Raw genomic sequence first — 15,362 nt, forward strand, 5'->3', positions numbered from 1 at the left:
TTTTTTCCTGGCTCTTTCGTGAAGTAACCAATGGTCGTACGAGATTCAAATTTCCGCCAATAGATTCTATATATTGTCCGTTATCCAGAAACATACACCTACGCTTTGTGTGACTATTGTAGCAGCTTCAGTGAGCTTTTGTGTTTGGAGAAAGCAAGTTAGCGTCGATTTCTCAGGCATACAAATTTTGTGCATGTTTATAATTGCATTACAGACTTATTATACTAAAGGTAAGCATATGATATTTGGAACAGTACAATGACTTATTATATATTAATGAAGTTTTAGAAAACATTTTTGGATTTCAGGTACATCTGCAGTCACCATACAGGCTTAGCTTTACTGACAGAAATCTTAGCTGTTTGAAGCAACATTTTGTTGACAATTAAGCGTTACATTTTATAATATTTTAAAAATTGTATTACAATATGAATTTTAGAAATCTGAAGATAAGATGTGATAACAAAATAGAAAAGGGAGGTTCAATGGGTTCAGTGTAGCTTCTGTTTGATTTTGTATCATGCTAAGCTCCAAAGCACATATGACAAACAAGATGATGTTTTCATGTGTGATGGATGCCAGAGTGACTCTGATGAAGATTGAGAGTTTTTGCATAGCCATTAGATAAGGGTCACTCCAAAAGTAATGCACAACAATTTTTTAAGCAAATCAAGATTTCAGGTATAACTCCCTGTAAGGTTGATTTGAATAATTTCGAGGGAAAAATTGTTCCGGGACCGGGCATCGAACCCGGGACCTTTGGTTTAACGTACCAACGCTCTCGCAACTGAGCTACCCGGGAACTCTACCAGACACCAATCCAATTATTGAACATTTTTTTAAATTTATTTTTTATTCTATACCTTTGCAATTAATGGAGATCATACGAGGGGGATCCAGGAAATAACGACCGTTCGTGCATACCCGCCGCGCAGCTGACTCCCCTTCCTTGTTTGAAAGTCAACTGGCTTCCTTAACATGTGTTCTCATAATGTTGTGAGTACTGGTTGCAACAAGTCGCCATTGTGCATTTTGTGTTACTTCAAAATGAACGACGTGATTGATAATCCCACCGACTGTAAGGTGAGGAGTGTGATTCGATTTTTGAATGCCCGACATTTGAAACCTGCAGAAATTTACCGGCAATTGAAAGAAGTGTATGGTGATACTGTAATGAATTAAAGAAATGTGAGAAAATGGTGCGAAATGTTCAACAATGGGCGAACAAATGTCCACAATGAAACTCGACCCGGATGCCCATCACTCATCACAGAAGACCTGAAGACTAAAGTGAACGACAGAATCTTGCAAGACAGGCACACATCACTCGACGAATTGCATATTGCCTTTCCTGACATTTCTCGTTCTTTGCTTGGTGAAATTGTGTCTCAACATCTTGGCTACCACAAAATCTGTGCACGATGGGTTCCACGGCAACTGAGTGACCAACACAAAACTCAGAGAATGGCCTCAGCATTGACATTCTTGATGCGATATCACACAGATGGAGACGCCTTTCTTGATCAAATTGTGACTGGTGATGAGACCTGGGTGTCTCACAACACCCCAGAGACCAAGCACCAATCACGTCAGTGGCATCATCCCTCATCACCCAAGAAACTGAGAAAATTCAAACAGACTCTCTCAACACAAAAAGTCATGGCTGCTGTCTTTTGGGATCGCAAAGGTGTTCTTTTGCTGGATTTCATGCCAAAAGGCACTACGATCAATGCAAATCGTTATTGTGAGACTTTACAAAAACTACGGCGAGCCATCCAAAACAAGAGGCGAGGAATGCTTTCGAGAGGAGTTGTGCTTCTTCACGACAACGCCCGCCCGCACACTGATGCTTCAACTCGAGAATTGCTGGATCAATTCAGTTGGGAAATCTTTGATCATCCGCCTATAGTCCAGACCTTGCTCCTAGCGATTTTCACCTTTTCACTAAGCTGAAAGACTTTCTGGGTGGTACACGTTTTGGAAGTGATGAAGAGTTGAAGAAGACAGTGAACACCTGGCTTAATGAACTGGCGGCAGAGGAGTATAACACGGGAATTCTAAAGCTAGTGAACAGATACGACAAATGTTTAAATGTAGGTGGTGATTATGTAGAGAAGTAAAGGAAGCTTCATTTATGTAACAGACTTTGTTTTTTCAAATAAATATATTTTTTTTAATTATTACAACAAAACGGTCGTTATTTCCTGGATCCCCCTCGTAGATACATCATTCCCACTTGTATTCAAATTTAATTTAAGTCGTTCCCATGAGTGGCGCCATGATAGACTCCTTCAAGATAGCTGCTGTACTTGACATTCGTCAGAAGCAACATGCTGTTTTTGAGTTCCTGTGCTGTGAGAACGAGACAGTGGGAAACATTCACAAGAGGTTGAAAAGGATGTATGAAGATGCAGATACGGAAAGTCTGTGGGCAAGCAGATTATCTGGTGAAAGAAGGCACGCCAATATTCGGGATACTCCTCACAGCGGCACACTCTCAGTGCACAGAGTACAGTCCTGACAAAGTGCAGCATGTTAACAACATGGTTGTGTCTGACAAACACATAATAGTGAAAGAATTGTCACTCCAAGTTGAAATAGGAGAAGCAAGTGTGTGCAGAATATTGAAACAGTTGGGATTAAAAAAGCTTTGTGCCAGGTGAGTTCTGAGGATGTTGACAAAAGTCCATAAAGAAACTCGAAAACAGTGTGCAGCGAACTTTTGAACCAGTATGAGAATAGTGGAGATGACTTACTTGCAAGAATTGTTACAGAAGATGAAACATGGCTCCACCATTTTGAACCGGAGACAAAGAGGCAGACAATGGAGTGGCATCATGCAAATTCACTAAAGAAATATAAATTCAAAACTGCGCCTTTGGCAGGAAAAGTTATGACTACTGTGTTTTTCGATTCAGATGGACTCTTGCTTGTAGACATCATGCCACACAGAACCACCATTAATTCTGACACGTATGTGGCAACTCTCAAGAAACTTCAAGGTCGACTGTGTCATGTTCGACCACACCTGGAAAAGCAGGATGTTCTGCTATTGCACGAAACACACGGCCACATGTCAGTTACAAGACCACAGACCAGATCAGAAAACTTGGATAAACACTGAAACAACTACCTTACAGTCCTGATTTGGCACCATGCGATTACCATCTCTTTGGTAAACTGAAGGAATCCCTTTGTGGAATGAGGTGTGAAAATGACTATTTCTTCGTTCATGCTGCTAAAAAAATGGCTCAGACGTGTTGGTTCAGACATTTACTGTGCTGGTATACAGACCCTCGTTCCAAGGTGGCATAAGGCAATTGAAAGGGACGGGGATTATGTGGAAAAGTGACATTTTGATCCTAAAGGCTGTATCTACATTCTGTGAAAATAGCAAAGCCGTATGATCTAAGAATTTAATTTTTAAATAAATGTTGTGCATTGCTTTTGAAGTGACCCACGTAATATATAGTAAAGTACCGTAATAAAAGTGTTCACCCTTTCAAGGAAAAAGAAGATTCCTTTTTAATTTCAATTTTTATTTTGATTTCATTATTATTATGTGCTGATATGTATTTCTATGTTTTCTTGCTACGAATATTAGGCGAAATTACTATGTTTGAAGTCCTGTAACAATAAATGAAAATTTCATTTGGCTTTAATGAATATTTCAACAATTCTTCTACCTCTCACGAAATTATCAATGTAATACCACGAAATTACCACGATTATCACGAAATAACCAATCTACTAGCTGAAGTTATAAAAGTGGTTTTTGGCAATTGTTCAAGAGCCTATCCAATCTTTTATGTCCCCAGATTTGTAGAGCAAATTATTGTCTCTTAGGTGAAAAAATCAGAATAAGGAAATATTTACACATTTGCATTTTAAATTAATTTTCATGAAATTATCACGAAATTACCAATGTTTACCCTATTTATGTCAAGTGTTTTTTTTTTCTTGGTGGCACGTCACCTCTTTCTTGTATTTTAAATCATGAAATTCAATAAATGTGTACATAATTCATTTCTCTTTGAACTCAACTTAGGGTTTGAACATTATAAAGTTGGGCAAAAAGGAGGTTAAAAATGACAAAATTCCCGTGCACTGGATAGTAATCATCCCCCAGATATTGTAATTTATTCCACACAAAGTTTATGTCAGTGAAATATTCGAAATTACAGATGTCAAAAATGATTGAATGGTCAGATCCGAGGTTCGTGGATTCAAACTCGAATGAGGACAGGGTATTTTTAAGGGTAATAAAAACTCTTAGCATGTCTTCTTTCCTTGTTCCTGAAGCAATTTCTTGACAATGTAGCAAAATTCCACTTTGCTAGACAAAGTTCTTACTTTCGTCTTACAACCAGAGGTGATGAATTTTACTTCCTGATGTTTCCATCTCAGATATGTAATTCTTCACAGTATCAGAACAGAAGAGTCAAGTGAGGTCTTCAACGACCATCTCTAGAGGTATTAAAATAACCAACAATCATAGAGTGAGTGTGGACGCACGAGCATATATACTGTATATAAATTTCCTAATGAGACAATTCGTGTAAAAATACAACATTAAATTTAGTTGACAGATTTAAAAAAACAGTTTCTTTTAATGACTGAAAAATTAGACAATAGTACCATGTGCTTGCTACGAAAAAAGTTGATCAATTAGAAGATGCTTTGGAACATGGCTCTCAAAAGTCCTTGAAATGAGTACCACAGAAGATGGGGATTTGTAAAGCATGTGCAGGATAGGGAACAAAATTGTTGAAACTAAAGCCCTACAGAATTCCAGAAGTTATGAAATGACAGCTGCAAGATTATAAATTGTAGTCTTAATTTTTATAATCGGATGTTGAAAACAAGTGCGGTAATTAACTACCGTAAGTGATTGATCCCAGATCGTTTTTCTATTCCAATGAGGCTTAGTTGCAAATGAATGGGCCAAGTAGTAAGACATAATAACAGATACTGGTCACAGATCAGCAGAGAAGTCAGCAATCATTAAAGATATTTCACCGTTTTAACGTACAATGACAAAAATTGGAGTGTCATATACCATCAATGACCATAAAATTACTGGACTGTTCTTTCATGAAGATAGTGTCAAGTGTGAGAGATAAGAAAGATAATTTTTGGAAATTTTTTTGATAAATTAACATACATATAATATCGTTTCAGAGAGAATTTTCAGCAGGATAACGCCACAGCTTCATACTATTAATCTATCGACCGAATGTGCGGCTGGGTATTTGGGTGCAGAATTCTTAGGAGGAATTTGTGGCCTCCTCATTCCCCAGACCTGATATATTTTGAATTTCATCTCTGAACAATACTAAGCAACGACTCCTCATATACTAGACAAACTTAAAATATAAAAGAGGAATTAGGTCCACTAGTGAAGAGGAACTGTTGCATATGAATGATAATTTCTTAAGAAGATGTCTGTTAAATGTCTAGGGCCATTGTGTGGAGAGTCGTTACAAAACATTGTCGTGTTACATGTGTACCTAGAGATAGCAGTAGCATGCAATGGCAAGGACCAAGGGAATGACTGGGCAGGTTGGCCTGTATACAATGCCAAAAAGTACTATATGAGGAGATCATTTGCTAAAGGTCTCTTGTCCACTTGATAACAAACATGAACATTCTGTGTCCATGTATTCTTTAACTATAACTCTACATACAACTGTCATGATTTGGCATCTGAATGCTCTAAATCACTGAAATATTGCATTAAAAGTGACTCTTATCCACAGCAAAATTGCGAGAAAATATTAGTTTCAGCTTTGGAATCAAAGAGTCTCATGCTCCCATTTGATTCTAAATGCACACAAACTATTTGATTTCATAATGTCTCTTGCCTAGCTGGTAAGACATTTTAGACATAAAAACGTTTTTCGTGATTTCCCACAAAGTTATGCAAATGGACAAGGGTCGTTTTGAAAATAAGTTACGGAAATGAACAAGGATCGTTTTGAAAATAAGCTCCTCGTATATACTTAATTTGTGTGAACAAATCACTGAGACCAAGATAATATTATTTGACATGATCAAGCAGCCAGCACTGGAATTATGAATTGGCAAAATAACACAATGCAATCTAATGCTGAATTACTGACCACTTAAGAAATTTCAACTGTTTGAAAGTGATAACAGCTTTAATATAGTATAACTGACAGCACTTAGAGTAGAATTAACCAAGACCTTGTCATGAACATAACAGAGATTACTCATCTCGTTGATTGCGCATTCAAATAGATACACGGAGATATAATTTATGAAAGTCATCATCTTCACGAAAGTTTATATTGTCAACTGCTAATCAGAATCTTATTTAGTGAGATAGAATCAACTGAAATACTTCTCAAGAAGAGACAAATACAGGTACAGTACTATAACATGCTGACTTCTATCGCAGTAATACGAATTTGTGAATTAGTTCTGTGAAATTTCCTGGATAGCTTCGTAAAGTGACTAGTAATTTGTAATCATTAAACTGGTCTAAGCTCATTTCCTCTCTTGTCAGAAAATTCAGGCAATTTATTTCGTGCAGTATTACATAATTTAGGAGCGTTTTTTCAGAAGTCGCTAAACGCCTCAAACTAAATTTGTCAGAAAATGTTCTTTTTATAATAATCAAAAAGTATTAACCCCAAATATTTTATTCTTTTGCTACCGGTATCATATTTTTTATTAATGTACTAGTCCACACCTGTGGAGTAACGGCTAGCGCGTCTGGCCACGAAACCAGGTGGCCTGGGTTCGAATCCCGGTTGGGGCAAGTTACCTGGTTGAGGTTTTTTACGGGGTTCCCCACAACCCAATATGAGCAAATGCCGGGTAACTATAGGTGTTCGACCCCGGACTCATTTCACCAGTATTATCACCTTCACTTGATTCAGACGCTAAATAACCTGAGATGTTGATACAGCGCAGCGTCGTAAAATAACCTACTAAAAAATTAATGTACTACTGCTATTATGTAACTAATATTTTAAAATTTAGATTTAAATTAAATGGAAAAGTCAGAGTACGAAATTTACTGTTTTTTTTTTTTTCAAAAATCGCTAAACACCAATACCGGTATATTAAAACATGACATGTTTGTTAATATTTTAATCTTAAGTTTTTCCCTATTCCTAAATCACTCTTTTTGCTTATACTTTATTTTTAGTTTGTATTTAAGTTACATTAGGGACATTGCATCGTTCTGGACATGACACTGAGACTACGAGTACATTTTTTTTGGGTTTAATCCGTTAATTACGTTTATTTCTGTGATATTTTTTTCGGGAAAAAAAAACGTGGCAGATGTTCTTGAATCTGCCCTCTTTCGATTGAGGCAAAAAAAAAAATAACTTTTATGATGAGGTAGGACGGAAATTGGAGTCAAACTTTCGTTCCGGACATGACGCATTTCAGACACGCTTATTTTCCCTTTTTGGAAAACCCTAAATCTCTGAAAATTTTTTTAATTTTTCAAATGAAAAAATATGGGACGTTACTCATTCTTCAAGGTTTATTTTAACGTTTTTTGGAACTTTATACCAAGAAAACTTAGCCAGAAAATAAATGAAACGTGCGTTCCGGATATGACGGGAGAAATTCGCTCTGGATATGATGTCCGAAAAAGCCCTTACAAGACTCATAAAATTGTATAGGCCTATATTTCTTAACATGCTGTTATATATTACATAAATATTACATTAACAATGTGAAAAACCTGACACAGGTGTGTACAATTAAAATAAAAACACTTCTGCTAACAAATTAGGTACTACTTCAAATGCATCATTGACCTATGAATTTCAATTACTTTCAATAGCTCGACTATCTTACAGTAATTAATTTGTATTACTGTATTATTCTCAAATTTCAGGACTACAGATTAACTGTAACTGTTATGACTTATTTTATTTATAATATAACGAGACTGGTTTTCAGTTATTTTTTTTTTTTAATATTAACCTACTTAACATTACTTCAAACGCCAGATATTCATGTTTTTTGCATTGAGAGATATGTTTAAACAGTGCAATACCTCCTATCACTTATTCCTATAGGCTCAATATGATGTGTCGAAAGTATTCGTCTCACTTTTTCCCATAGCGAGCGAGTTGTCAGTTGCATTACTTTGACTTCACCTTCGGTGATAAGCGTAATATTTATCCCTTTGGTTTCTGATGACACAAGTTTAGTGCAAGTTCTTCAAAACAACGGTAGTTACACTCCATCTACAGCACGCTTGCGATGGCCACTAAAAAGCTCAAAGTCAACAATGTGCCTAGAGTTTATGGTTGTCAAATATTCGTTCATTAAAATGAACCGCTGTTTTAATTGTGAGGCAGCTCCATCGAAAAGAAACGAAATGTTTTAATGTTACTCTATTATTTTGATCAAGCTGCCGTTGTGAAACTGAAATTTCGCCGATGAAAACAATACATACCGGTACTCAGAGAGCATACCGAGAGAGATACCGACAAAGGAACTGCCGAAGAGTCATAAATCACTAGTAGAGGTCGAACTGAAATCTAAACTTTGGTGCAACAACAGTAATTTGTACCTCTCTGGTGTATAGGCACGGCAGTTCTGAAACTTGGCAGTGATGGTGTCTCTAGTAGTAGGCCTAATTGCTTGTAACATACTTCAAAAATATAATAAAAATTCAATATTTTCAGGAATCATATATCACAGAGATAAAATAAAAGTCGTAAATCGTGGGAGTCATAAGATGAAAATCTTTCGACTAATAATTATTTAAACCCGTGGTACCCGGCAGAATGGCTTCACGGAATTTACGGAAGTTTAATAACTTGCAATCACATTTTCTCTAAAGTAACAAGTGCACTTATACCCCTTCGCTTCTGACCCCCCTCAATTTAAAGCGGTTTCATTCTCGTGACTCTTTTGTCCCATTTAATCTCCACTCACGAGGATCTTTACTATTTTTATTACTTCCTGCGCTATAAGTAGCTAATATATATTTTTCTCTGAGGATGACCACAACACAGAGTCGAAACGTCATCCACCAATACCAAGACAATGCGGTATAAGCCCCGAAGTTTCTACACAGACCAAATATTTTACATTGTTGATTTGAATATAAAATGCTATCTAGACGTCGTATGTTGCGTATTCTATTCTGCTTATAATGTAGTTGGCGTTTATGGGCTTTTACTTTAAATGAGCGAGTGCAACTATCGAGTTTTGCAAAAGATCGCAATTTTCACAGCCTTATAACTGCAGCAATAATCAACTTTTGCTAAAACTGATTTCACAGGGATACGCGCAACATGAATATATTGATATGTAATCACCAAAAACTCAATTTTGAAAATGTTGGCATTTAGCGACTTTTGAAAAACACTCCTCAATTAGATGACACTGCACTAACCGTATACTGAGAACTCAATTAACATTGCCTGAGTGACAAGCTACTGATTCATTGACAATTACTATTAGTATCATAATTTCTTATACAAACAATATTATGATTAATAAAGTCCGCTCGCTCATTTGATACCCAGGCGGCATCAAGGCGATCAGAAAGTCTTTGAAGCACAGTATCGCAACAATAAACTAATTAATTCTCTAAGCTTTAACAACTGGCAAACCTTTCAGTATTTTCACTATTGAATTGATTTTTGAAAATACTGCCGAGTGTTCCTTTGTCATGTCGCGTCAATCAACATATCATTGTTGTCAATCAGATTCTATTGTAATTTTTTATTTTGCTTTAACCACCACACCTGTCAACAATGTGACTTTTATTTCTTAATAATTCACCCTACAACAATGGGTACTCCACTCAACACAGCAACGCAACAGTCGTTATTGCACTCCAAACGACGACAATGACAATACACGTGTATAATTGAGAAGAACAACAATGTACTCCTAATTTCAATTAATGTTCACAAAGCACTATGTACAATGACAATACAGATGTCAATGTATAAACAAATCTTCAACATCAGTTCTCTGTGAACATGTGGTGCAGTATGATCTACAATCACTTCATTGGGCATGTTATGTTACAGGAGCAATTTATGTACAATTTGTAAAAGCAAACTTCCATTATTATTACCCATAATATCTGTGTGATGATAATGATGAAGATGAGGAATGGGGAAGGGAAAACCTAGTGCCGGCACATAGCTTACTCCTGTCGAATATCACAAAGAGGTCAACCAGGCTTCAAGTCCCCATCTGACGGACGAATCACTTTCAACAGTAACATATTCATTTTCTATATATGCACTGCGGAGAAATTTGATTTAACCCAGGAACACTAGTTCAAAATCTAGTGATTAGAGGGTGTACACTGTCATCTCTCCTAGTCCTGATAATAGAAATTTCAAACAAAAATTTGCTACACACGAGCATTACAGGACAGACCGCCTGCACATTATAGCCGTCAGCTGACACAATATCTAAATAGCACTTATGCAGAATGATGGATCAGCTGCTGCAGTCCCATTCAATAGCCACCAACACCTCCAGACCTAACTATCTTGATCTCTTGGATTTTGGTTTGTAGTATTAGGTGAAAAGTGAAACATAAAAAAAAAAAAAAAAAGGATATAAGACAAGATTTGATTGTACACATTAGGTGCTGATGGTGATGCTCTCATAATAGAATATCAAGATGACCTCAGAAGAGAAAAACCTATTATCATTTCAGATGCAAACTGCATTCATGTTCGCAGAGTGACTTTCTAACAATTCAAGTAAATTGTCAATAAAATTATTATTTGTTGTTTGTCATTTATTCATTATGAGATTTGGTACTTGGAATGCCACGAGTCTTTACAGAACAGGAGGGGTAACATTAGTAGCAAAAGTGAAACACCTGAGGGAAAAATACATTTGACGAGGCTGAGATGTAGATGGGAAGTTAGTATTAAAATGGATTTGAGGAAGGTGGAATATCATGACAGGGACGGATTAATCTACTACAGGGTAGGCATCGGTGGCAGGCTTGTGTGAGGCTAGCAATGAAACTCCGGATTCCTTAAAAGTCATTTGTAAGTAAGGTTTGCCAGTTATTCAGAAACAATAACGCATTTATCGTTTTTAATAGGTACCTCTAATAATAGCTTTTGACAAGTCAAGATTCAAATAATGTATCCCACATCATAAGGACACATGTTTTTAAGAATTTCGTAATTCAACATCGCAAATTATTCACTATTTCTACTGAAGTACCTACTCTGAGTGTCTCAGTGTCTGTGTGTGTGTATCTATATAATATACATGTATCCAAACTCGAAGTTTTTCTTTAGTAGGTTATTTAACGATGCTGTACTAACTACTAGGTTATTTAGCGTCGATGAGATTGGTGACAGTGAGATAGTATTTGCCGAGATGAGGCCGAGGATTTGCCATAGATTACCTACCATTCAATTTACGGTTGGGGAAAACCTCGGAAAAAACCCAACCAGGTAATCAGCCCAAGCGGGGATCAAACCCGTGCCCGAGTGCAAATTCAGACCTGCAGGCAAGCGCCTTAACCGAATGAGCCACGCCTGTAGCCCAACTCGAAGTTTGAAGGATACAATTTATATTATAACCAAAAATGTGCACTAACTAAAATGTAAATAAATACTATGTTGTTTTGTTGTTTACAGATTTAAAACTACTTACAAAAACTTCTTCTACACTTCAAACCACAATGCAAGAAATCAACCAACAGGATCTAGAATCTCTTCTACGCCCTCAGCTAGGGAATGAAGTCATCGTGGAATCCTTCACATCAAAATTTCTAACACAGCCTGGAGAGAATTATGGAAGCACCATGCTAGCACTCGAGGTGAATATTATTAAAGGAGAAGATAAAGCCACCAGAAGCAAACTCAATTTAGTTGCTAAGCTAGTGCCTCCACCTGGATTTCTTTGGAAAGTATTTGATCCTCCAACCACAGCCTGGAAAGAAATTCTCTGCTACACATCAGTCAAAGAAGAATATGAGAAACTACAGAAAGAAAAATGTATCCCAAAAGAAAAGTTTCTCGATGTATTTCCTCGATGCTATGGTGCTCGTACAACTTTGTCTAAAGAAATAGGAGAGAAAGCTGATGAAAATGCTGTACTACTTCTAGAGAATTTGAAAACACTCAATTACTGCTTAGGTGATCGAAAGAAGGGACTCGACCTCACACACACGAGACTTGCTGTATCTCAGCTTGCACGCTTCCATGCAATCAGCATAGCCCTAAAAAAACTGAAGCCACAAGTATATAAAGATATTGTTTTCAGAGCCTGTAGGCCTCGTAATTTTGACTTCAGTGAGGAAGAAAAGAGAGCAAATACACCAAGGCTCATCAATAGTGTCAAGATTATTCCTGAATGTGAGATATACATAGACAGAGTATTGGAAGCTATTAACATGGGAATTAAACGCCAATATGACAAGTCTTTACACACCCCATGCGAACTCTATGCCACAATTGTTCACTCTGACTTCTGGGTTAATAACATGATGTTCAAGTACGACCCAAATAACGAGAACATCCCTGTAGGTATTAAATTCCTTGACTTCCAAATAGTGAAATACTCATCATGTGTTAGAGATCTCATATTTTTCTTGTACACAAGTACAGAAGAAGGAGTAATTACCAATCACTATGACGAACTCGTAAGTTTATATCATGACAATTTCACTGATTGTCTCAAACTCACTGGGTGCGAAACCAGTGAATATACTTTCCAGTCACTTCTGGATGAAATTGATGCATCTGCTCCACTAGAGGCTGATCATATTTTATTTATGCTAACACCTATCTGTGCTGACAGAGACAACGTAGCACAGTCACTTTCAGAAATAGATGGTTTCGCATCAGTATTTACTGAACCCAATGCTGCTCACAAAAGGAAAGTAAAACAACTGGTAATTGATTTTGTAAACAGAGGCTGGATTTAGTGCGAAATGATACCGTCAATTATATAGCACATGTACAGAAAATACCAAAGGCTTCTTTGTATTTCATTAATGAAAAGTTTAAGATATTATTATGCTACTACTGAAGGATGTAACAGTAATATACTTAGATAAGTTTATACAACTTATCTCTAGAAAGAACAGAGGGGTTCTTTCGAAACTGTTTTGGCACTATCCCTTAATGAATCATGACTTCCTGCGTGTATGCTACAAGTAATACAAATCAGAATTACTTGGTTTTTAAGTTAAGGACATTTAAGTTTAGACATTATGTTAGCACTATACTCAATTCTATTATACTGTACCGTATTAGCTCATATATACTGAAAGTTTGTTTCTACAAGAGAGCACCATTTTATTCAGTATAGTGCCAACTTCAATTTTTGTACAAGTTACTTTTATTTGTTAAACATACAACTAATTCTACACTGCTATACATGTAAACATTTGGAAAACTTGTGAACGATATTTCACTATGGTATAAATCAATGGAAAAAGAAATATTTTTCCGAGTGAAAGTATGGTTACTACAAATAACTGATATTTTGTGTGTATGTATGTTTATATATGTACAAATGCTCAATATGTATGCTGTATTTGTGTGTAATAATGCAAAAACCGAAAAAAATAGATTTGTGAAGCCAGTTTTTTTTCCATATAAATGATGAATAAAATTATAAATTATCAGTATCCACTAGCATAGTCTGTATTTTAACTGTTTTGTAACCTTGATTTTATTCTCATTACAAACATAATTATTTTATTTTCCTGATAAATGAGATGAACAAATCTGTCTCTCAGTATTTTATGTTAAGATATTAAAAACTAAACATTATGTGACCTGATTGTAGTATTGAAAGGGCAACCGAAAGCAGAGAAGTGAAGACTCTACTTCTAATCAACTTTCTGTGCTTCAACAGGAACTCAAATTCTTTGAGCTGATGTCTAGAATTTAGAATTTAGAATTTTTATATATATATATATATATATATATATATATATATATATATATATATATCCTATTGCTATCAATGTGACAAGGGAAATTCCGCCCTATAAAGATAAGGTATAGGTTGTGACTATCAGTAAAATGTTATCTCCAAGAATCACAGACATTATCTATGTCAGAAAAAAATTAGGTATTGACTGATAAATAGAATATGACATCAAGTGAATACATGGAGTATTGATTACTCTTTTTGTAGATGATCAAACAATAATTTGAGATAATGAAATTAATTTACAAAAAGATGCATTTAAACTCCACTAAATTGTAAAATAATATGACTTTATAGTTTCTACACATATTACATAGAAAAACACAAATCACTTAACATTTTTGGGTGCAAAATGTATTTCGACCAGAGAGAAAAGAAAGCAATTCAATTTGATATATATAACAATATAGTCAGGACTAAATTATAAAGTATAAACAGAAAACCTTAACGAAAAATTACATAGTTCTATCACTGGCTATTTTTTATGGCACTGGTATTTCTTTTATTGGTTATTTTACGACGCTTTTTCAATTGGTATGGTTATATAGTGTCTGAACGAGATGAAGGTGATAATGCCAGCGAAATGAGCCCAACGCCGAAAATTACCCGGCCTTTGCTCTAATTAGGTTGAGGGGAAAACCCCGGAAAAAATCTCAACCAGGCAACTTGTCCCAACCAGGATTTTAACATGGGCACGCTCGTTTTGCAGTCAGCCATGCTAACCATTACTGTGCTTTGGTCCACTTTTGGGCCATAGCCTCTCCAATCTTCTTTCTCGTGCAACTGTTTTCCAGTTTCGAATAAAAAGCAACTTGGCAGGGTAACAAAAAAGACAACATACAGAGATAATTGAATAGCACACATACATCGGAGAGAAGAAAGCAGGTTTCATAAATAACTTTTAAATTACAAACCATGTGACAAAAGTCGTTGAAATCTACCAGTCACAAATAGTCACAAAAATCTTGAGCACGATTAACATATTGACAGCAAACTTCATTGTATATTATGGCAAAATGATCCAAACAAATAGGAACAATGTAGCCTAATGTATATTTATGCCAAGTTTTTTTTTTTTTTTTTTTTTTTTTTTTTGAACGTCACCTCATTCTTGTATTCTAATCATGAAACCCAATAATTAATTGTTCTTTGAACTCCACTTAGGTCTTGAACACTATAAAGTTGGGCAAGAAAGAAGCTAGTCACTCATAACGAGTGCACCTCAGCACATGTGTGGACTTCGGTCCTACGTTCATAGACATCTATGACGTAGTGCAGAGGGCGGCCACTAGAGGGAACCCAAGAGTTGGAGCTTAATCTGAGACGATTCTATCCGACGTCGGGGTTGTATCCGGTGTGGCTTAGTGGATAAAGCGTCAGCACGTAGAGCTGAAAACCCGGGTTCAAATCCCGGCGCCGGA

The 15,362-nt window shown here is 36.1% G+C and overlaps 1 protein-coding gene and 1 long non-coding RNA gene across 4 annotated transcripts in view; one reads left to right on the top strand and one right to left on the bottom strand.

Moving 5' to 3' along the window:
* LOC138697799 (uncharacterized) overlaps positions 1-13,633 on the top strand; it is a 29,984-nt gene extending 16,351 nt beyond the window's left edge. Inside the window, exons 1-2 of one of the 2 annotated variants that reach the window (XM_069823312.1) lie at positions 6,232-6,387; positions 11,634-13,633. In XM_069823312.1, the coding sequence (XP_069679413.1) occupies positions 11,678-12,925 (1,248 nt within the window). In that variant the 5' untranslated portion in view covers positions 6,232-6,387; positions 11,634-11,677 and the 3' untranslated portion in view covers positions 12,926-13,633. Of the gene's footprint in view, positions 1-6,231; positions 6,388-11,633 lie in introns of those variants that run through there. The other variant, XM_069823313.1, reaches the window with a different exon arrangement.
* LOC138697803 (uncharacterized) overlaps positions 1-15,362 on the bottom strand; it is a 285,016-nt gene that overhangs the window by 202,531 nt on the left and 67,123 nt on the right. The window lies entirely within an intron of this gene.

The sequence above is a fragment of the Periplaneta americana genome, chromosome 4 (genome assembly GCF_040183065.1).
Source record: "Periplaneta americana isolate PAMFEO1 chromosome 4, P.americana_PAMFEO1_priV1, whole genome shotgun sequence".
NCBI lineage: Eukaryota > Metazoa > Arthropoda > Insecta > Blattodea > Blattidae > Periplaneta > Periplaneta americana.